General features: G+C 49.8%; 2 protein-coding genes across 2 annotated transcripts in view; one reads left to right on the top strand and one right to left on the bottom strand.

Moving 5' to 3' along the window:
- TP53INP1 (tumor protein p53 inducible nuclear protein 1) overlaps nucleotides 1-22,353 on the top strand; it is a 914,054-nt gene that overhangs the window by 257,357 nt on the left and 634,344 nt on the right. The window lies entirely within an intron of this gene.
- Nucleotides 7,917-20,593, bottom strand: ERICH5 (glutamate rich 5). Its single transcript, XM_049772961.1, has 3 exons — nucleotides 20,409-20,593; nucleotides 8,977-9,645; nucleotides 7,917-8,293 (listed from the first exon to the last, which is right to left on the bottom strand). The coding sequence occupies exons 1-3, from the start codon at nucleotides 20,464-20,466 to the stop codon at nucleotides 8,178-8,180; spliced, it is 843 nt and encodes a 280-aa protein (XP_049628918.1). The 5' UTR covers nucleotides 20,467-20,593; the 3' UTR covers nucleotides 7,917-8,177.

Raw genomic sequence — 22,353 nt, 5'->3', positions numbered from 1 at the left:
CCAGAGCGATAGCATAGTCGTTAGAGCATTTGCCTTGCAGCCTGCTGACTCATGTTCAATCCCCGGCTTCCTATCTGGTCCTCAATGTCTTGCTAGGAGTAATCCCTGAGTACAGAACTAGAAGTAACCCCTCTGCATTGCCAGGTATGGCTCAAAAACAGGGGGAAAAAAAGAATTCCAAGTAACAATGAATTTCAGGTTTTTCCCTATTGCAGCAAAAATTATGCCTCACAAATTGTCATCAGCTGAGAACTGAATATTCAGGACTATTTATTTAGGACTATTGCTCTCTAGCATTGAACAAGACTTCTTTTTTTGTTTTGTTTTGGTTTTGGGTCACACCAGAAATGCTCAGAGATTACTCCTGGTTCTGCACTCAGGAATTATACCTGACAGTGCTGAAGGGACCCTTTAGGAGACTGGGATCAAACCTGGATCAACTACATGTAAGGCAAGCACCCTCCTCACTGTACTATCTCTTCAGCCCCTCAGGGATTAATTTTTGGCTCTAGGCTCAGGGATGACTCCTGGTGATACTTGGGAGACTAGTTATAGGGTGTAAGGAATCAAAGTGGGGTCAACTACACACCAGCCAAGTGCTTTATCCACTGCACTATCACCCCAAGGCTGAATTATATGTATAATAATTTTATTTTTTGGTTTTGGTTTTTGGGCCACACCAGGTGACGCTCAGGGGTTTCTCCTGGCTATGAGCTCAGAAACCGCCCCTGGCTTAGGGAACCATATGGGACTCCGGGGGATCGAGCCGCAGTCCATCCTAGGTTAGTGTGTGCAAGGCAAACGCCCTACCACTTGTGCCATCGCTGCGGCCCCTATGTATAATAATTTTAGTTCATCTTTGAAAGTTGACACTTCCCGATTAGACGGAGAGCTCTAAGGGCTGAGTGCAGACTTTGCATACCTGAGGCCCGAGTTCAATCCCAGCACCATATGGTCCCCTGAGCACTGCTAGGAGTGATCCCTGAGCACAGAACAGAAGTAGCCCCCACGCATTGCAGGGCCTGGCCCACAAAACCAAAAGGAAAAAAATTAAATTTAGGTTCTCAAAGTATTTTTTATATTTATTATATGTATTTATTATAAAGTATGAAATTAACAGTGATTTGGGGGCATCTCTAACCAGAACTGTGAGGATGGCGGGGAGGGGCTGGCACCACTCACAGCTATGCTGTCTGATTCTGCTTGTGCCCAACTGTGGCCCACTTAGGGACCAAAACCTGTGGCTCCCACATGCCAGAAATGTCCCTGGACCATGTCCTGGACCAGAAATGATTATTTTAATTGCAAAGTGATTCTGAGTACAGAGCCAAGAGTAACCCCTCAGTGCCGCTGGGTGTGACCCAAAAACTGGGAAGGGGAGAGTGGGGCTTTGGGGGGGGGCGGAGCCATAGCACAGCAGGGAGGTCATTTCCTTGGACTCAGCTGACCCAGTTTGAACCCCAACATCTCATAGGGTCCCCTGATTCTGCCAGAAGTGATTCCTGAGTGCAAAGACAGAAATAACCCCTGATTACCACTGGGTATGGTCCAAAAACAAAACCAAAATGTGGGTCCACATTGGGTGGGCTGCTCCGGGTGGCTCAGGAACCACATGGTTTCCAGAATGGATTCCAGACATTCCAGATGCAAAGCCTATGCTCTAATCAGTTTGAACTGTCTCCCAGGAACCAAACAAGAGTTTGAGGTGGGGAAGGGGTAGGGTTTGGATCACACCCAGAAGAGCTCAGAGAGTGACCCCTGGCCATGCATGGGGCCTCTTACAGGTGCTGGAAATCAAATCAGGACCGATGTAGGCGATGCAAATGCCTTACAACCCCCTCCCTCCAATCTCTGCCCTCCCCCACTAAATGTTTGGAGAGTTCCATAGATGATTTGAAGATTAAAGGCTAGTACTCTCTATGAATTAATGATAGCATGAATGATTTTTGTTGTAGTGATATGGGGCGTTTTTTAATTTTGGGGCCAGACCTGGTGGTGCTTTGGGGTGGCCATGTGGTGCCAAAGATCAAACCCTGGCATCCAGCAAGCAGATAAAGCCCATGTTTCAACCTATTAGTGATCTCTCCAGCCCAACATAAATCTGTGGTGACAGTTAGGGTGCTCAGGGCTTTTAACTCTGCACTCAGGGTTCAGTCCTGATGGTGCCCTGGGGACCATACGAGGTGCTGAGATTGAACTCAGGTTGGCTCAGCGCCTCCCCGCTGGCCTATCACTTGCTCAAAAGTACCTATATTGTAAAAGGAAAAAAAGTGGACAAAGTTAAAACAAAAGAACTCTCCCAGGGCCAGAGCTATAGTATACTGGGTTAAAAGAACTTGCCTTGCATGTGGCAAACACGGGTTCAATCTCCCACATCCCATATGGTCCCCAGCCTGCCAGGAGTGATTCCTGAGGGCAGAGCCAGGAATAACCCCTGGGCATCACTGGATGTGTCCCCAAAACACCAAACAGCTTTCCTAGTTACACCTTTTCTGGAAACTTGAGAGCTTGCACCAGTGGTGGGAGATCCTCTGAGCAAGTGATGTGCAAACTAATAGGCCAATAAGGCTTTTTGTTTCCATTTTCCCCATATTTTGCTGGGCCTATGCAAACAACAACTGCCACTCTTTTTTTGTTTGTTTGTTTGTTTTTTGTTTTTTTTGAGCCACACCCAGCGGTGCTCAGGGGTTACTCCTGGCTGTCTGCTCAGAAATAGCTCCTGGCAGGCACGGGGGACCATATGGGACACCAGGATTCGAACCAACCACCTTTGGTCCTGGATCGGCTGCTTGCAAGGCAAATGCCGCTGTGCTATCTCTCCGGGCCCAACAACTGCCACTCTTAAGCTGTTATTACTGTATTTTTTTAAACTCTTTTTTTTTTTTTTTTTTTTTTTTTTTTGGTTTTTGGGTCACACCCGTTTGACACTCAGGAGTTACTCCTGGCTATGGGCTCAGAAATCGCCCCTGGCTTGGAGGGACCATATGGGACACCGGGGGGATCGAACCGCGGTCAGGTCCATCCTACGCTAGCGCTTGCAAGGCAGACACCTTAACTCTAGCGCCACCTTCCCGGCCCCATTTTTTTAAACTCTTATCCTTTAAAAAAAAAAAAGAATAGCTTACTAAAATTTCTACTAGTGCTTTTATGAGTTCATTGGTGATTCAATAATTTTCAAAAATATACTTGCTACTGAACTTTTTCTTCTTTCCTTTCTCTTCCATCTTTTTAGTTTTTCTTTCAATTTTCTTTTTTTTTTTAATCATGTTGCTTTTGGTCTTCCTAAAACAAATGTATTATGATCAATTATGTTAAATATGTGATGCATTTTCTTTAAATAAATTAAAAAAAAAAAACTAATTGGACGAAAAGATAGTTCAGACTGACCTAGCCTTGATGACCCTCCTTCCCTGTTCAGCGTGTTGAAGGCCTTGGTGTGACGTCTGCAGACTTCCCACTTAGGGTGCAGAAGTCCCAGGATGGGTGCTGGTTTGCTATATAGTAAACATTGTCCCCTGCTTTTGCCGACCAGTCGATGCTGAAACCAAGCAAAAGACCTTCCTCTGTGCATCTGTTTCCAAGGGTCAGTGACACAGGGAGGATCCCTAACTTCTGTTCACCACAAACTCGGCAAACAGAACTCAAACCCCTGCCTTGAGCCCTCTGGATCCTCCTGCTTCCTCCTCTGACAACTAGGGGGATCAGATGAGAGGGCCTCATGCTTGCCATTTGCCAGACTAGGCTGGGCCTAGGGGTCATATCAGCCATGCTCAGGGCTTATTCCTAGTGATGGAGCAAACCATCATCTTCTGCCAGCACAGCCCGCATCTTACCTCCTCTGCCATCTCCTCAGCCCCTCTAAGAGCATCTCTGAATTCCATGCAGTGTGTGGGTAAAGCATTTGTGAAAGTTGATGCTGTGTGTTGTCTTCAGGTTTGGTTTGGTTTTATGTGTGTACGTGGGAGGGGGGAGTGTTGCTCAGGGCTCTGCACTCAGGGCTCATTTCTGATTATGCTCTGAGGATCACAGGCAGTGCTGAGGATGGAACTGAGCTTGGCTGCCTGCAAGTCAAGTGCCTGGCCTGCTGCACCCACTCACCAGCCCCGGCGCACTTGTCTGCTCACTGGACCAGGAGTTCTTGAGGGGAAAAATCTAGATGAAGGGGCCAGCGCATATGCACAGTGGGTGGGGCATTTGCCTGGCATGCAGCCAAACCAAGTTCAATTCCCAGCATCCCATAGGGTACCCTGAGCTTTCCAGGAGTAATTTCTGAGCACACAGCCAGGACAAAAGGTCTAAATGGAAATACCAGTGATGTCCCAGGTTGACTGAACACTCACCTATCCCGTGCATGCCTCAATAGGCTGGGCACAGACAGCCCAGAGTTTTGTTGTTTTTGTTGTGTTGCCACTGGAAGTTAAATCCCTCTGGATGTACATATGAACTTGAGACTATATATGTATTCCAGGCTCCTTTTGTTTGTTTTGGTTTTTGGTTTTTGGGTCACACACAGCGGTGTTCAGGGTTACTCCTGGCTCTGCACTCAGAAATCACTCTTGGCAGGCTCAGGGGACCATATGGGAGCCCAGAATTCGAACCACTGTCCTTTTGCATGTAAGGCAAACACCCTATCTCCATGCTATCTCTCCAGGCCCCGTTCGTATTTTTTTGTTTTGTTTTTGAGCCACATCCGGCGGTACTCAGGGATTACTCCTGACTCTGTGCTCAGAATCGCTCCTGGTAGGCTGAGGGGACCACATGGGATGCGGGGGATCCAACCTGTGTCCGGTCTGGGGGTCAGCCACGTGCAAGGCAAGTGCCCTGCCCTTGTGCTATTGCTCCCTCCGTTCCTAATTTAAAGCGATCCAAGAGCACCCCTGTTGGTGAATGCAGATGCTAACACCGCAGGAAGCTGCTAGCAGCCACAGTCAACCCCTTCTGGGCCGTTACCCTCCAGATAAGATGTAGAAATTGCTGAGATGGTCTCACTCGAGAGGGGGTCCAGACAGTCAGTAGCACCGGATGAGGAAAACCAGCTCTGGTGCTTGCTGTTCCGAACAGCTGCCAAGGTTTTTGTCTAGCTTGAGCCACTGAATCAGGGCACAAACCAGATCATTTTGAGAGTCTGGGTCCTTAGCACCAGAAGTCAAGGGAAAAAACTTCCTCACAGGGAAGGCCAAGTGGGTGATTCTCCATGGATTTTTCACAAGGGAAGAAATATGTAAATTGCTATATGTCATTTACAATGTGTATGGGTAAATATACATGTTTAACATGTGGGGAGTGAAGTAAATATTACCCCTTACTTCGAAACTAAGCAACTTTGCATGTAGAAGCTTTTGTGGTATTTTGTTGTTGTTGTTGTTTTCTGTATAAAGCCTAGAGGTTCGAGAGAGAAAAATTAACTGCCCATTCAATGCCTTGCTTACTATTTTTACTGTACTGCAGGCATTTATTAATTTGTTAAAAATTAGTTTATGGGGCCTGAGCAAAAGTATAGTGGGTAGCCTTATACACAGCGAACCTAGATTCAATCCCCAACATTCCACATAGTCCCTAGAGCCTTCCAGAAGTGATTAATGAGTGCAGAGGTAGGAGTAACCTCTGAGCATTGCCAAAAACAAAAAAAAAAATTGATTTATATGGGTTCCAGAGTCATAGTACAGTGGGTAGGACATTTGTGTTACATGTGACCAACTGGGTTTGATCCCCAGCACCCCTTATGGTCCTTCCTTTGAGCATCACCAGGAGTGGACCCTGAGTTCAGAGCCAGGAAGATCTAAGTTATCACTGGGAGTGACCCAAAAACAAAACCAAATAAGAAATCAATTTATATGGAATATTTAAACTTTGAAATATTGGTACATTAGGCATCATTTTAACTGTTTTTAGGGTTTGAATAAAATTTTTATTGATATCCAGGCCAGGCAGTCACTTAGGGGCCTACCCCATGCTGTGTATCTCCCCTGGCCCCCTCCCCAATTCATTCATGGCAGAATCAGGAGCCAGGACTGCATCTTAGTGGTAGAGCACTTGTTTTGAGCATGTGAGACCTGGGTTTGATCCTGCCACTATAACATAAACCAAGGCAGAACCATAAGCTCATGATACAATGAGAATAAAGACAAGCTTTTCCCTATATTTTATCATATTCAAATTTATTACCAGTTACCTCAGTCATTTTAATATAGAAGCTTTGGTGAAAGACTCCAGTTATTTCATATGAGCTTGTTATCTTAAAACTAGACATCTATAAAAATGAGAGAGAGAGAGAGAGAGAGAGAGAGAGAGAGAGAGAGAGAGAGAGAGAGAAAGGGAGGGAGAGAGAGAAAAGGCTGCACAGATAGGACAGTGGGTAAGGTGGTGCTTACCTGGTATGTGGCCATCTGTGGCTCAATCTCTGGCACCCCTTATGGTCCCCACAAACATTGCTAGGAGTGATCCCTGAGTGCAGAGCTCTGAACACCATATGATCCAGCCCCAAAACAAAAGAACTAACAAACCAAAGATGAAGAAATCAAATGTTGGGACCAAAGAGATGTGTAAATGGAAACCCCAAGTTTGAGCCCCAGCACCATGTGGTCCCTCAAGCCCCATCGGGAGAGACCCTGAGCCCTGAGCCAGGAAGAGACCCAGAAAACCCGCAGGCATGACGCAAACTAGAGGAACAAAAACACTTACATGTTTTCAGGATCTAATTCTACATAAACTTCATACATAGCAGAAGGCACTTGGCAGGTGAACTTGGTCTCATTATTTGATTCAGACAAAACTATGGAACAAAACTCCTCAGTGACTTCCAAACAGTCTGTGGCTCCCATTGCGACTCAGGCCAAACAGTTTAGATGCCTTGAACATCCTGATTCCCTCCCTTGTTCTCCCTCTGTCCAGCCCAACATTAATCGTCTAAGACAGTGGTCGGCAACCTTTATTTCTCAACTGAGCCAAATCTCGCCAAAACCATGACTGAAATTTATTTTGAGAGTGCACTGACAGAGGCGAGGAGCAGAGTCCTGACTCCTGGAGCGGCTGCCCGACACACAGAAGAGCCAAATTAAAAGTGGAAGGAGCCACATGTGGCTCACGAGCCGCAGGTTGCCGACCACTGGTCTAAGAAGAAACTTGGTGAGCTCACAATGCTGGAATCACAGGGGCTAAGGCACCAATTCAGGGCACAACCAACCAGGGTTCGATCCTCAGCACCACCTGGTGCCTCAAAGCATGGCCAGGAATGGCCCCAAAGACATCAGCGCCCCTCTCTGTTCTTTAGAAGAGGGTTCGCTCCCCACATTTCACAAGCTAAGATCCATTCATAACGCTTTCTGGTCTTGTTGCTTTTCCATTTTTCTTCATTATTTGTTGGTTTGGTTTGGTTTGGTTTTTGGTAGAGCTCAGGGGTTACTCCTGGCTCTGCACTCAAGGGACCATATGGGATGCTGGAGATAGAACCCAAGTCACTAGGATGCAAGGAAAATGCCCTACCCACTGTGCTATTGTCCAGAAAACTCTTTCTGTTTCGGTTTTGGTTTTAGGCCATATTAGGTGGTGCTCAGGTTTACTCCTGGCTCTGTGCTCAGGGATCAAGCCTGATGGATTTGGGGGACCATACACAGTGCTGGGGATCAACTCAGGGTTGGGCACATGCCAGCCAAGTGCCTTAACCCCTGTGGTCTCTCTCTCTCTCAGGCCCAACCCTGATCCATGTGAGCGCCTTCTGTTCCATAGACCCACAAGGGGGATGGGGAGCCGGCATCGTCCAAACTTCCTGCCACCTTCGAAGCCAGGATTCTGGAAGGACCAATCAGGATTGGCCTCATCTTTAACCCATTGCAACAATGGCTGTGACGGATGTTTAAGCTCTGTATTATCACCCATTTCCCTTTCTTAGGCCTCCTCTCTATAGGGATCTCGTTTTTGATACTGAATAGACCCAAGGTCCCCTTTTGCTGCCCACCACATGACATCTCTGAGATTCCAAGTCACACCCATCCTAAGAGGCAAAGAAAATAGGCATAGTTCAGCAGTTCTGTAGAAGAGAGTCTAGACATCGTTCGGCACATTCCTGCCTTCAAAGACGGAGAAGCGGAAAGGTCGTCCTGTCGCTGTAAGCTCCACATGCTTCTGCCTTCTGTGCCAGGTGCCAGGCCTGCCGGTGGCTGAGAGGCTCACCATGAGGTCTAGGTGGCCGCAGAGGTGCCCACAGCCTCCCCTGTTTCCTCTTCTGTTGCTTCAGCCCCTCTGCTCACTTCCTCAAAAGCTTCAACCATCTCTGACTCAACCTCTTCTGTCTGACCTGGGAAAGGAAGCAACAGAAATAGTAAGACACTTTTCTCTTAACAGCAGTGGGCAAGTTTTCCATCACTGGGGAGGGTGCTCAGAGGCAGACTTGCATGCGGAGGCCCTGGGTCCAATGACCTGTACTGCAAACCAAACAGCAAAGTCCCTCAGAGCTGACATCATCCAAGAGAAAAATGACTGTCTGGAGCTAAAGCGGTAGTACAGCAGGCAGGGAGCTTGCCTTGAGTGCTGTTGACCTGGGTTCAATCCCTGGCACCCCATATTTTCCTAAATATATATATATGTGTGTGAGACAGACTCAAGTCCTTTCACATGGATGTGCGTGTGCATGGCACCCTGAACTGTGTGAATGTAAATTTACATGAGTGTGTTTGTGTGTATGTGGGCATGTGTGTGTGACTGTATGTGACTGTGTGAGTGCGTGACTATTTGCATGAGTGGGTCTCTGTGTAAATCAGTGTGTGACTTTGTGTGAGTATGGGTCTCTGTGTGAATGTGGGTCTGTGAATGTGTGTATGATTGTGTGTGTGAGTGTGTGAATGTTGGTCTATGTGTGTGAGAGGTGGACCCAGTTCCTCTCACCTGGACCGGCCCATTCTAGGCCCCCCCAACCCTGGCAGGACCGTTCCCCTGCTCCACCCGCAGTCCCCTGCAGGCAGGACCCTTCCCCTCACTCACCTCTGTGGCTGCCCCCGTGGGCTCCAACTTGGAGAATTTCTGCTGGATGCTCAATACTCCTGGATGCTGGGGGGAGCTGCCCTGGGGAGCTTAGATCTGGGATGTCTCTTGGGGAACCCTTCTGACCCACTGTCTCCTCAGCACCCTGCTCTTCCTTCTGGTGCTGATCTGACTGCTCCCCGGTGCTCCTGGCTGCACTGCCCGGGGGTTCTCTCTCAGTGTCCGGTGGCCTGTCCTCAGTGGCATGCCTGGTGGACATCTCTGCAGGTAGCTGCGTGTCCTCCCTTCCTTCCTCCACTGCAGGAGACTCGGGTTCCCCTGCGGCCCCCCACAGCGGGCCTGGGGCTCCAGCGCCCAGAGCTTCAGCCTCAGTGGTTCCTTTCGAAGGGGGCAGCTCCGTCCAGGCCTCTCTTGCCGTACTGACTTCCGTCTGTCCTTTGCTACCAGATCGCGCTAGTGGTCGCTCTGCGGGTCCTGGGGGTGATGTGTCCGTGGCACCTGACCCCGTGGGCTGACTGGGGTGGAATCCCAGCCCGTTGGCCACTGGTGTGGCTGACACCTTGAGCTTCTCCAGTGGGGGAAGGTTTGCCCTCTGCACCAGGTCATAAGAATTCGGTTCTCTGCCCACCAGATGTGGCTTGGTTTGGACAGTGCCTGACTCATTTTCTTCTGTGGTTGGGGAAAAAAAACAAACACACACAAATGTGCAATTACTTTCCAGTTCACTCACTTGAAAATAAAATAATAAAATAAAAAAAACATCAGGGGCTGGAGAGGGAGTCTGGATTAGGGCACTTGCCTGGCACACAGCCCACCAGGTCCCCAATATCCTAAAAGGTCCCTCCGAACGTGGCCAGGAATGAGCCCTGAGCACAGAGATGAGAACAGTTCCTGAGCACAGCTGTGGGTGGACCAAACCCAGCCCCCGAGAAAGACGTGCAAGTCTAGTTTGTGCACTGGGAACAGGTATTGGCACCCAGCGGCAGATTTCTTTGTAATTAATTACAATTTTTCATTGAATCCCTGTGAGATACTCGGGCACAACATTGTTCATGGTTGATTTTCAGTCATACAATGCCCACCACCCTTTATTAGTGCACATTTCCTGCCACAAATGTCCCCAATTTCCCTCCCGCCCTCCCCTGACACTGCCTCAGGGGCAGGCCTTCTTCTTCCTCTTCTTCTCCTCCTCCTCTTCTTTATCTCCTTCTTCCCTATCTTCTTCTTCTACCTCCTCCTCCTCTTCTACCTCCTCCTCCTCCTCCTCTTCTTCTTCTTCTTCTTCTTCTTCTTCTTCTTCTTCTTCTTCTTCTTCTTCTTCTTCTTCTTCTTCTTCTTCTTCTTCTTCTTCTCCTTCCTCTTTTTCCCCTCCCCTCCACCTCCTCCTCTTCTCTCAATCTTTCTTTCAACCTCTCTCTTCCTTTCTTCCCTTTAGACACTGTGGTCTGCAATACTGTTACTGAAAGGGTGTTATTTTAATTAATAAATAAGGCCCTTAGGATGGAGCTGGATGGATGGACGGGCCTTTCTTTGCCATCCCAGGCCACGTGGCTCCAAACCCCTCCAGTCAGTGGGTTAGCAGGTTCGAATAGAGGTGAGTAAATCATCCACAGACAAGTTCCAAGAAATATCAGCTTTATTTGCCCTGGCCAACATGTGTGGCCTATAATCGTAAACCTATTTAAGCACATGCCATTCTTAACTTGCCCTGCGTCTTAGCTTCCTTCAGCCATCTCTCCTCCGGCTCCCTTTCCATCCAGGCAAATTCCTCTTTGTCCCTTAGGCAAAACCTTTTATAACCTTCCCAAGACCCCTCCCAGAAATGGTAGGGTCTTTCTTGTAGGTAAGGTTACACAAAGAATAGGTGTAGGGTTCCAAAAGGGTACTCTGCTTATCACTTTCAATCCTTTCAGCACCCCTTTCAGTTTTTGCATTTTGGAACCAGTGATTCTCCGAGGTTGATCATGGCTCAGGAATCACTCCTGGCATCCTGGCAGAGCTTGGGCTTGGGGATTGGACCACATTTGAGATATCAGGAATCAAACCCAGGTTGGCAGCATGCGATGCAGATTGCTTCCTTACCTGCTCCCTGATATGACTCTGGCCCACACTCAGTTCTTCCCACTCCCTGCTGCTTCTCCCTTGAGACACTCTCATTTCCCCCTTTCAATCCAGCCACTGCCTATCAATAACCTCAACAACAAATGTCTTGTTTAGTTTTGTTTTCTTTTTGAGGCACATTTGATGGAACTTAGGCATTATTCCTGGTCCTGGGCTCAGAAATTACTCCTGGCAGGCTTCAGAGACCCTCTGGGATGCTGGGGATCCAACTCAAGGCCAGCCACAAGCCAGGCAAACACCCTCCCTGTTGTGCTATCGCTCTGGCCTCCAAGAGCTACCTCTTTGCACAGAAACTTGTCTTTTTTTGTTTGTTTGTTTGTTTGTTTTTGGGTTTTTTGGGGCCACACCCGGCGTTGCTCAGGGGTTCCTCCTGGCTGTCTGCTCAGAAATAGCTCCTGGCAGGCAGGGGGGACCATATGGGACACCGGGATTCGAACCAACCACCTTTGGTCTTGGATCGGCTGCTTGCAAGGCAAACGCCACTGTGCTATCTCTCCGGGCCCAGAAACTTGTCTTTCCTCGAGTTACGTGTGGTTGAGTTACTGTGGCCATAATAGGCCAGTTTTGTGGTTATGCTTTATTTCCAACTCTACCCGCTGCCAATGCTCTCTTTGTAACACACTTAACCATGGCAAACAGCCCGTTCATTCCATCTTCACAAAGAAGAGACGGTTCCTCCCAAGGGGTTTGCGTTCACCAAACCCAGAGCCCTCCAAGCCTGACACTCGATCCAAGCCTCCATCCATGCTTCCATGAGAATGAGTTTGAGTGAATTATGAAAGCTTTTCAGATGACCCCCACCAGGGCTAAATCTGAAAGCAACTCCCACACGACAAGAGAATTAGAGGCACAGGGACCCAGCCGAACTGGGCAGGAACATGGAGCATCTGCCTTGCAAGTATGTGGTCACGAATGCAAATCCCCAGGGTCCCACATGTGCCGCTCACGAACTACCTGGCTCTCTCTGAGTCTGGCAGCCAGGCTGCTTGCAATCCAGGCCCCCACTTTTTTGGGGGGGTCAAAGTTTACTCCTGACTCTGTGCTCAGGGGACCATAGGCAGTGCTGGGGATCAAACCTGAGTCAGCTGCATGCAAGACAGGTGCCCTCCCTGCTGTACTATCTCTCCAGCCCCATTATCACACTATCTGTTTGGTTTTGGTTTGGTTTGGGGGCCACGCCTGGTGATGGTGGCTGACTGGCACTACACTCAGGAATCACTCCTGGGGCCGGGCGGTGGCGCTAGAGGTAAGGTGCCTGCCTTGCCTGCGCTAGCCTTGGATGGACCGCGGTTCGATCCCCTGGTGTCCCATATGGTCCCCCAAGCCAGGAGCGACTTCTGAGCGCATAGCCAGGAGTAATCTGAGCGTCACCAGGTGTGGCCCAAAAACCAAAAAAAAAAGGAATCACTCCTGGCAGTGTTCAGGGGACCATGGAGGATGCTGGGAATCAAATCCAGCACCCTCCCTGCTGAATTATCTCTCCAGCCTCTGAGCACATATTTTAAAACAGGATTGATTGTGGCTAACAGTAAAGATTCCAGATGACAGCTCTGACCTGGCATTCAAGGCCACGGAAGCTTTGAGAAACACACAGGTTCCACTCAATTCCATTCTTTCACCAAGAATTTATCAAATACCTCCTAGTGGCCAACTCTGGGCTGAACACGAGGGTGACATTGGCTTGAGAGTTCTAGTTCCTGAGAGTCCAGTCTTTTCTGTCCCTAGGCATTGCACTTTCAGGTTCCTGTAGCCTTGTGAGTCCCCAACCTCTTGCCTGGAGGAGGGAGTGGGGGGCATGTGGCTTCTCTTGCACTCAAACTTGGAACACCCTGGACACTCAGGCCCATGCTGGGAGACATTCCACACCAAGTCCACAGCATCGGCCACCAAACCCTGCACACCATTGCTCCCAGAGGCCCATTTCCTGAGCCCTGTGTTCACGTCACACACCATCACTCTGCGAGTGACCTTGGGTACCCCTTCTCTTCTCTTGTCTAGTGCTGTAGTTTTGAAACAAAACTTGTTGACCCAGCTGAGCAAACGGAACCTTGGCAGCTTAAGCAACCACAATATTGTGAGAAGGGGCACAAAGGCGCTGACAAACCAGCCCCACTGCCACAGGGATTAGAGCCGGGGTGAACAAGCCTAGAATCCACATTGCGGTGTTGGCCTCTCAGTCCATCTACCCTCAACACAGAAATGCAAGAAAAGTCTTGCCTTGGCAACGAGAAACACACAGGGGCCTGACTCTTTCCTTGCCTTGTGTGGGGTCAGTCCAGGTTTGATCCCCGGCTCTGTCTACAGTCCTGCAAGTCCTTTCAGGAGGCTCAGAGCCAGGAATCAGCCCTGAGCACCTCTTAGTGTGTTGTGTCCATCACCCACCTCACCCCAAAAAAGGAGTCTCCAGGATGTGAGGGGCCTTTTGTCCAAGTGCTGCAGTATGGCTGTGATGTTGGGTCTCCAAGGCCTCCTGTGCCCTTCTTGCAGACTTAGGTGAGAAGGCGGAGGCAGAGAATGTGCCCCCTTCTTTGCCTGGTCCCAGCCACAGACCCACAGTTCACACCAGCACTGCTGGGCTAATGTCACCGCCCCCCAGAAGGCAGAACTGCCATAGAGTCTGGGAATTCTAAATCAAATGTGGGGGGTCAAAACAGCCCCAGGGGTGGCTCAAAGAGCTGGACTATGTGTTTGCGCATGAGAGTACCAGTTTCTTTTTTTTGGTTTTTGGGCCACACCCAGCGGTGCTCAGGGGTTACTTCTGGCTGTCTGCTCAGAAACAGCTCCTGGCAGGCACGGGGGACCATATGGGACACCGGGATTCGAACCAACCACCTTTGGTCCTAGATTGGTTGCTTGCAAGGCAAACACCACTGTGCTATCTCTCCAGGCCCCGAGAGTACCAGTTTCTATATCTGGCACCTCATGTGGTCCCCAAAGGCTTCAGCACAAAACAAAAACAGAGAGGTCCAAACACACTCTTGGTATATGGGAAACCCGGGTTCCATCCGCAGGACTGCCTGGTTCCCTGAGCACAATTGGGTAAAATAAAGTCAAATTATCCCTGACAGGGGCCGGGCGGTGGCGTAATGGTAAGGTGCCTGCCTTGCCTGCTCTAGCCTCGGACGGACCGTGGTTCGATCCCCCGGCGTCCCATATGGTCCCCCAAGCCAGGAGCGACTTCTGAGCGCATAGCCAGGAGTAACCCCTGAGCATCACCGGGTGTGGCCCAAAAACCAAAAAAAAAAAAAAAAAAAAATTATCCCTGACATTGGGCTAGAGCAATAGCATAGTGGTAGGGCATTTGCCTTGCACATGGCTGACCCAGGATGAACCCAGTACCATTCCTGGCATCCCATATGGTCCCCAAAGCCTGTCAGAAGTGATTTCTGAGTGCAGAGCCACGAGTAACCCCTAAGTGCCACAGAGTGTGATCCAAAAACAAACAAACAAAAAGTTACCCTGATGAGTTCTGTGAGAATGATAAGGGACCCCGTGCTTCCCCATTCACCTGATGTGGCTGGGTTCCAGCTTATATGGCATTTCCAGCCCAAGAGAGGAGACAAGGGTGAAGGAAAAATAGCTCCCGCCCCAAAGCTCTGAGCTTTTGTCTGTTTGTTTTGCAGTCATGCCCAGTGATACTTAGGAGTTACTCCTAGCCCTATGCTCAGGGATCAGCCCTGGAGGTGCTCTGGGATTATATGGGACTTTGAGGATTCAACCTGGATGTCTGCATACAAGCAGCCAACCTGCTGTGCTACTGCACCTGCCCCTGTGATATTTTGTCCTCATTTCTGCTTTGACCCTAGAAGCTTCTAGAAGAATAGCATGGTTTATCAGGGATTCCCTTCTTCCACTGCAACAGGGATGAATGTCCTAATCAGGAAGGAATCTCAATATTGTAAAAAAGGGGAAAAGTAAATCAAACCAAACATGAAGCAGTTTCTTTTTCTTTAAATCTTCATCTTTATAGCGAAAAGCTCTAGCTCACAAATACACAACAAATGATTGACCCAATTCCTGAGGGTGTCCAGAAATGTCTCAAGAGAGGGGAAGAGAAGGAAAAGACAGAAAGACAGACAGACCAGGGAGAGAGAATTTTGGACCTTTCTGCACGAACCTGCATTCACAAGCTTGCATTCTAGCATTTCGTTTCCAAAACCATACTTGGGGCTAAAGTGATAACACAGTGGATTGATATTTGCTTTGTACATGACCAACCGGGCTCAATCCCCAGAATCCCATATGGTCCCTTAAACCTGCCAGGAGCACAGAGCCAGGAGCAACCCTTGAGCACCGCTGGGTGTGGCCCCCAAAACAAACAAACAAACAAAAAACATAGTTACCCAGAAGCCCCCTCACTGAGAGCCCCTCAGTATGCCCAGTGTGGCCAAAAGTAGTGCTTTTGTTCTCAGTTTGGGTAAAGCCCTTCAGAAGGGCCACAGGAAACACTGACAGACTTTCCCATGTGGTGACACATTAACAGGGAAGGGAACACAATGGCCCTCTGTCCTCCCTGGAGAGCCAGCCTCTCCCACAGACCAGGTTACTCCACACGCTGGCCCAGCACCCACGTGGGAGCTGCCTTTCTGACTCTTCCTCCCAAATCCTAGTCACAACTCTCCCCACTTTCCTAAGGAGTGCTCTGGGACCTCTGGGACAGACCCGTGCCTGTCTGCCCGCCTGGTCTCCCTCTACCAGCCCAGAGGATGGCATTTCTCCTCCATGCAATGCCACGAGACCAGACTCTGTCCTACAATAAAAACAGAGTCTGTAAAAAGACCAAGGACTTGTCTCATTCCGAGGCACAGTTCCATCACTGGCAAGTTCCCTGTCAGCCCTCAGCTGCAATTTTATTGCTCTAGCAGGGGTCTTCAAACTATGGCCCGTGGGCTATATATTGTATTCATTCCCATTTTGTTTCTTCACTTCTAAATAAGATATATGCAGTGTGTATAGAAATTTGTTCACAATTTTTGTTTTGACTATAATCTGGCCCTCCAACAGTCTGAAGGACAGTGAGCTGGCCCCCTGTTTAAAAAGTTTGAGGACCCCTGCTCTATGGGATAATGCTAAACAAAGCAAATGTTTGGGGTTCACACAGTATTCAGGGGCTTACTCCTGACTGTGTGCACAGGGATCATTCCTTGTGAGGCTCAGGGGACCATAGGGAGAACCAAGGATCGAACCAGGGTCTATCACATGCAAGAAAAGCACCCTGCCACTGTGCACTCTCTCCAGGCTAGCTAAACATTTACTTCTTTTGTTTGCTTATTTGGTTTTATTTTTTTGGTTTTTGGGTCACATCAAGTAGTGCTCAGGGGTTACTGCTGGCTCTGCACTCAGAAATCGCCCCTGGCAGGCTGGGGGACCATATGGGATGCCAGAAATTGAACTTAGGTCCATCCTGGGTTGGCTGTGTGCAAGGCAAATGCCCTATTGCTGTGCTATCCCTCCGGCCCTAAACATTTTTTTAAAAGTGGACTTGGAGATAGCTCAGTGGCTAAAGCACTAGAGATTTCAAGTTCGATTCCTGATGCTGCCCACATGTACAGTCCTGGTGGTTCTGCAGTCTGGGACTCCTGGCCCTTTAGTACTGAGTGTGCAATCTCCGAACATCATTTCCAAGTATACATAAGCACCTTGATTTACTGTGGGGGCGAACCCTGGGTGCAGCAAACCCCACAAAAGGAAGAGGAGGGAGAAATTAATGAATAAAGAAAAGACGCTGATGCGAATTGACAAGATCCACAACTAAGGTACCTAGAGCCAAGTGGGCAGGTCTCCCTCCATCTCCTGCTGCAGGCCCCTGTTTGGACAAGGCTGCATGAAAACCAGTCAAGTCTTCACTCTGCTTGTGGTTGAGAAGGAGGCACAAAAGGACAGTCCTGGGCTCCCTAGTTACAAGCACATACACTCTCTGACACAACCAGTGAGGTGTGCAGAAAGGAATCCAGTGTCGCCTTGTTTACAATAGACAAAGACCAGGAACAGGCCTCCCACCCTCTGGGAGGGGAAAGGGGGGGGGGGCTGATTCAATAAGTCGAATGGGGTCCAAGTAAGACTGGGCAGGAGAAGAGGGATGGAGCTCTGGGCACCTCTGGGTTCCCAGACAGAGCGGAGGGGGAAGCACCCTACTGTTTTCTGAATCAGGAAGGAGAGCAGACAGAGATGGCATTTGCCAGGCACTGAAAATCTATGGAAAGGGACCAGGGAAAGCATTGAATGGCTGAGCATGAGTTTTGTATGCAAGAGGCCTAGGTTTAGGTCCTAGCACCACATAGTCCCCAAAGCACAGTTGGGATGGACCCCAGAGCACAGAACCCAAGTCAGGAGAAGTACCCCCCCCCCAAGCTCCGCTAGGTATGGCCCCAAACTGACTGCTCAAAACAAAACAAAACAACAAGACAAGGGCCAGGTAGGACATTTGTTTTGCATGTGGCTGACCTGGGTTTGATCTGTGGCATCCCATATGATCCCCCCATACCTGCCAGGAGTAATTTTTGAGTACAGAGCCAGGAGTAATGCCTGGGGACCTCTAGGTGTGACTCCCCCCCTTAAAAAAAAACAATAAAACCACACAATAGGGCCAGAGATATAGCACAGTGGTGAAGCATTTGCCTTGCACATGGCTGACCTGGGATGGACCCAGATTCAATTCCCAGCAACCTATCTGGTCCCCCGAGCCTGCCAAGAGCAATTTTTGAGCACAGAGCCAGGAGTAACCCCTGAGTACTGCTGAGTGTGGCCCCAAAACAAAACAAAAACAAAACCACACAATATAATATTTTTTTAAAAAGCTAATAAAAGTATTAGGGCCAGAGAGTTTGTATAGGGGACAGGCACTTTTCTGCATGTGGCGATCCTGTTATAATCTCTGGCATCATTTATGATCTCCGGAGCACAATATGGAGTGTGACCTGAGCACAGAGCCAGGAGGGGTAAGCCCTGAGTGCTACCAGGTATGGCCCCCAAACAAAAACGAACAGAAACACCCAAGATATCACTCTTGGCACAAGCTTCCTGAGAACCTGTTTGGGGGTCAAATTTCCTATCTTTTGAGACAGCTGGATAGGCTGTTCAGCATGGGGAGTGGCGGGATTCTTTATTTCTTTTTTTTTTTTTTTTTTGGTTTTTGGGCCACACCCGTTTGACGCTCAGGGGTTACTCCTGGCTATGCACTCAGAAATCGCCCCTGGCTTGGGGGGACCATATGGGACACCAGGGGATCGAACCGCGGTCTGTCCTACACTAGCGCTTGCAAGGCAGACACCTTACCTCGAGTGCCACTTTCCCGGCCCCGGGATTCTTTATTTCTTTACGTCGAAGTCAGCAGGGAAGGGCTTGGAATCACGCTGATACTCAGCTGTAACCCTTTCACCCATTTCTAGACTGTGGTCTGCTTTCTTTGGGGAGGGGGATGTTTTGAGACACATCCAGCAGTGCTCAGGGGTTACTCTTGGCTTTGCACTCAGAAATTACTCCTGGCAGGCTCAGGGGACCATATGGATGCCAAGGATGCATGCTGACCGTATGCAAAGCATGCCCTACCTGCTGTGCTATAGCTCCGGCCCGTGTTTTGCTTTCTGTTATCTACTGGAGCAGGAAATAAAAGCTCAGGCAGAACTAAAATGACACCAACATCTCTGTCTAGGACAGTGCCTGAGCATTGAGGGAACCTTTCAGAATGGGAGAGTCCTACAGCAGAAGCAGAGAGGAAGGTATTGTATTGTCTGTGAGGTTGGAATAACACGAGGGACAGTGACCCAGAGTTTAGACTCACCCCTGCAGAAAACTGTAAACTAGATGAAAGGAAAGTGCGCTACAACCTTCAGCTGTCCCTCCGGCCCCTTTGTCCCCCTTAGAAAACGAAGAAGAAAGTTTGGTCCCTAAGCCCCATTTCCTCCAGATCATGAACCAGCTTTTATCATTTTCACTTCCATCGGGTCATTGCTATATTGCATGTCTTTCCTCCTTCACACCCAGCATCTACCCAGTCCTCTCTCTGGTCATACTACAGCAGAAGTTCCAAAGCAGCTTCTCTTAGTTTCCAAGATTAGCAACTGGCAGCCAATGTGAGTTTCACTCAAAATCACAGCCCCAGAATCTGTTTGACGGTGCCTATCTGCACTCTTCAACTGTTACTATCTCTGATAGCTAGACCAGGAGGTCTGGACCCCAAAACCTGCCTGGCTCTGCCCAGGTCATCGGGGACAGTGAAACTCAGGGCTGTTACACCCTTTTACAACATGACATGTCCTTTTAGAAACTGCATAATTTGGGCCTGGAGAGATAGCACAGCGGCGTTTGCCTTGCAAGCAGCCGATCCAAGACCAAAGGTGGTTGGTTCGAATCCCGGTGTCCCATATGGTCCCCCGAGCCTGTCAGGAGCTATTTCTGAGCAGGAGTAACCCCTGAGCACCGCTGGGTGTGACCCAAAAACCAAAAAAAAAAAAAAAAAGAAAAAAAACGGCATAATTTAGGGGCTGGGGTGATAGCACAGCGGAAATGGCTGTGCAAAGCCTTGCACTTGCCCTACCTGGGTTTGATCCCCAGCATCCCATATGGTCCCCCTGAGCCCGTCAGGAGTGATTACTGAGTACAGAGGCAGGAGTAATCCATGAGCACCTCCAGATGTGACCCCAAAACAAAAGCCCCTCCCCAGAAAATTTATATATATAAATCTATATAGTTTATATATTATATATTTAAATTAAATATATATTATTCACTTCTGGGGGTGCACCAAGGTCACACTCAGGAGATGGGGAGCAGCGCCAGGGTACAGTGTGTGTGTGTGTGTGTGTGTGTGTGTGTGTGTGTGTGTGTGAGACGTGATGCCCGGAAAGGAACTCAGGACCATGCAGCAGCAAAGTGTGTGGCCGCATCTACCATTTGAGTGACATCTCCTTCTCCCGCGCCCAGATTAACTTTGGGGAGTTTCTACCTGCAATAGCCCCACGAACAGCCTTGCCCGCTACCCGGGGAGCCTCAGTCCACTCCAGGACTCAATGCCAGCCAGCCCAGCCTGGCGGTCCTAGGCGCACACCGGGCCTCCACATTAGGGATCACAGGATGGTCCTGGACCCCCAAGGGCAGTCGCCGTGGGGGGCTGGGGGTATCCCACTGGGTATCCCATCATTAAGGAAAAGCTGCCCCTAACTGGGCCCAGTGAGTGAGTGAGTGAGTGAGTGAGTGAGTGAGTGAGTGAGTGGGCGCCTTGTGGTCTCCACCTGCACCCCAAGCCCCCCATTCCGGAGAGCCTCCCCAATGGCCAGGCCGGGCGGGCTGGGGCTGGGGGGTCCCCTTCTCACCGCGGCGGATCCCGCTGCTGACCCGGACCTTGTGGAAGGCGCTGCTGGAGCAGCCCATGGCGACGGCCAGGTGGGCGACCCCGATCCCTGCGCCTCTAAGCCCAGAGCCGGGCCTGGGGCGCACCAGCCGGTCAGGGCGCAGACGTACGGCGGGGACCCCCCAGAGTCCCGCACAGCACCGCGCAGGTGGAAGAGGGAAGGGAAAGGCCTCTGGGGCTGGGTGGGGTGGGGCAGTGAGGGAGGGCGCCAGATAGTTGGGGGGACCCCCCGCGAGGGTGCGCAGTGGCTACTGATTGGCGGCGGCCTCTTGCGTAACGGTGCGCGCTGCGCTTGGGGGGGACCTGCAGGAATTTTCAGAGCGCTGCGAGGTGACCCCCGGCCCGGGGGACTCCTGGTCTTTAGAGACCTGCAATGTTTGCTTTGGGGAGTGTATCTGGGGGGCCTGCCTGAGTCTGCAGCCTCCCAGCCCCGAACTCTCCCTCGCCCACCCTGCAGTGTGAAGTGGCGAGACCTTACCTGGGGGACCCACTCCCCCTCAAGCTTTGCAGCTGCTCTCTATCAAGAGATGCTTTGTGGGCTGTCTAGGATCCATGGAGCTGCTCTTAGTCCCGGCTCTTTGCGGGTCTCTCTCTTTTCTGGGTTCAACTCTGGGAGGTGCTCAGGGGTCACTCAGCACCAGGGGCTGCCACCCACATAACCACCGTCGGGGTTAAACAACTTAACCCCTGGACCAGTATTTCCATCCGCCAGTTTAAGGAAGTGTTGGCTTGGGCCGTGGAAAAATAAACGTTTACTCTTTGTAACTTATGGGGAGGGACTTTGTTTTGGGGGTCCACACCCAGCGGTGTCAGGGGTCACTCCTGAATTACTCAGGAATTACTCCTGGTGGGGCTCCGAGGACCACATGGGATGCTGGGGATCGAACCTGGTCAGTTATTTGCAAGCCATGATGGACCTTTTACCCACTCGCTGTACTATCTCTCCAGGCCCTCTAAGGAGAAACTTGTTTCCGGGCCACACCAGGCAGTGGCCAGGGCTTACTCCTGGCTGGGCTCCAGGGATTATATGGGGTGCTGGGATCTAAACTAGGTAGTTGGGCTGTCAGACAAACCCACTGTACTCCCCACTGTACTCTCTGAACAGAGACTTTAAGTAAATAAAGCAAATATCCTATTTCTCATCAGCTTTTCACCTGCTGCTTATAGCATTAGCTACTGGGAGGTGAGGGGAGTGCGGGGTGCACATTCCAGGGACCCACACGCCAGCATTTCCCCCTCCCCCATACATTAACATTCTTGTAAAAAATAAATAAATAAAAACACATTCTTGTATGGATCGATTACTGTTACGGTGATCAGATAGTAATTAAAAAAAACACAACATTCCTTCTACTTTGCTAGCTGTCATTCTACCAAGAGGGGCGCACATTCTCTTCTTTATTTGTTGCTCATTCATGCACATGATAAACATGAATCCATACATGGTAACCACACATTGGTTTTCAGACATGCCCTGAGCACCACAGACCGGTTGGTGTAAACAACAGATATCACAGCTTGCAGGATTTGAACTCTGCCACTAAGCCCAGCCCAATCCTTACTGCCGTGGTCTAAGGATGCCCGTCACACTGGGTTCACCACTAGTTCCCAGGGCTATAGAGCTAAAATACAGGTGGGCAAGGCACCTGCCTAGCAGACAGCTGACCCTGTGTAGCAAGTCAGCCCCTGAAGAGGTTGACTGATGGTGGGATGGAGAATGAGGCCCTTTTCTTCCAGCTCGGAGTACGCGTCTGCCACCCTGTCTAGCCCACGGTTCTGAGGTGAAACGGCGGGTAAACAGCTCGCAGACAATCAGGCTCGTGGAAATGTTTGCTTTATTCGGATGGGCAAAACTGAAGTCCAAAGACTCAGATTCAGTTCCAGCCAGCCAAAAGCTCCCGGCCTTC

Source organism: Suncus etruscus, chromosome 5 (assembly GCF_024139225.1).
Source record: "Suncus etruscus isolate mSunEtr1 chromosome 5, mSunEtr1.pri.cur, whole genome shotgun sequence".
NCBI lineage: Eukaryota > Metazoa > Chordata > Mammalia > Eulipotyphla > Soricidae > Suncus > Suncus etruscus.
This window is presented reverse-complemented; position numbering and strand designations above follow the sequence as displayed.

Bases quoted from the DNA above. Each gene is read 5' to 3' on its own strand.
- ERICH5 (XM_049772961.1), bottom strand. From the start codon at position 20,466: ATGGGCTGCTCCAGCAGCGCCTTCCACAAGGTCCGGGTCAGCAGCGGG. The intron at 9,646-20,408 runs GTGAGAAGGGGA...CCCCAACCACAG, and splicing joins CAGCAGCGGGATCCGCCGCG to AAGAAAATGAGTCAGGCACT. The intron at 8,294-8,976 runs GTGAGTGAGGGG...TTCCTTTCCCAG, and splicing joins CCACGGGGGCAGCCACAGAG to GTCAGACAGAAGAGGTTGAG.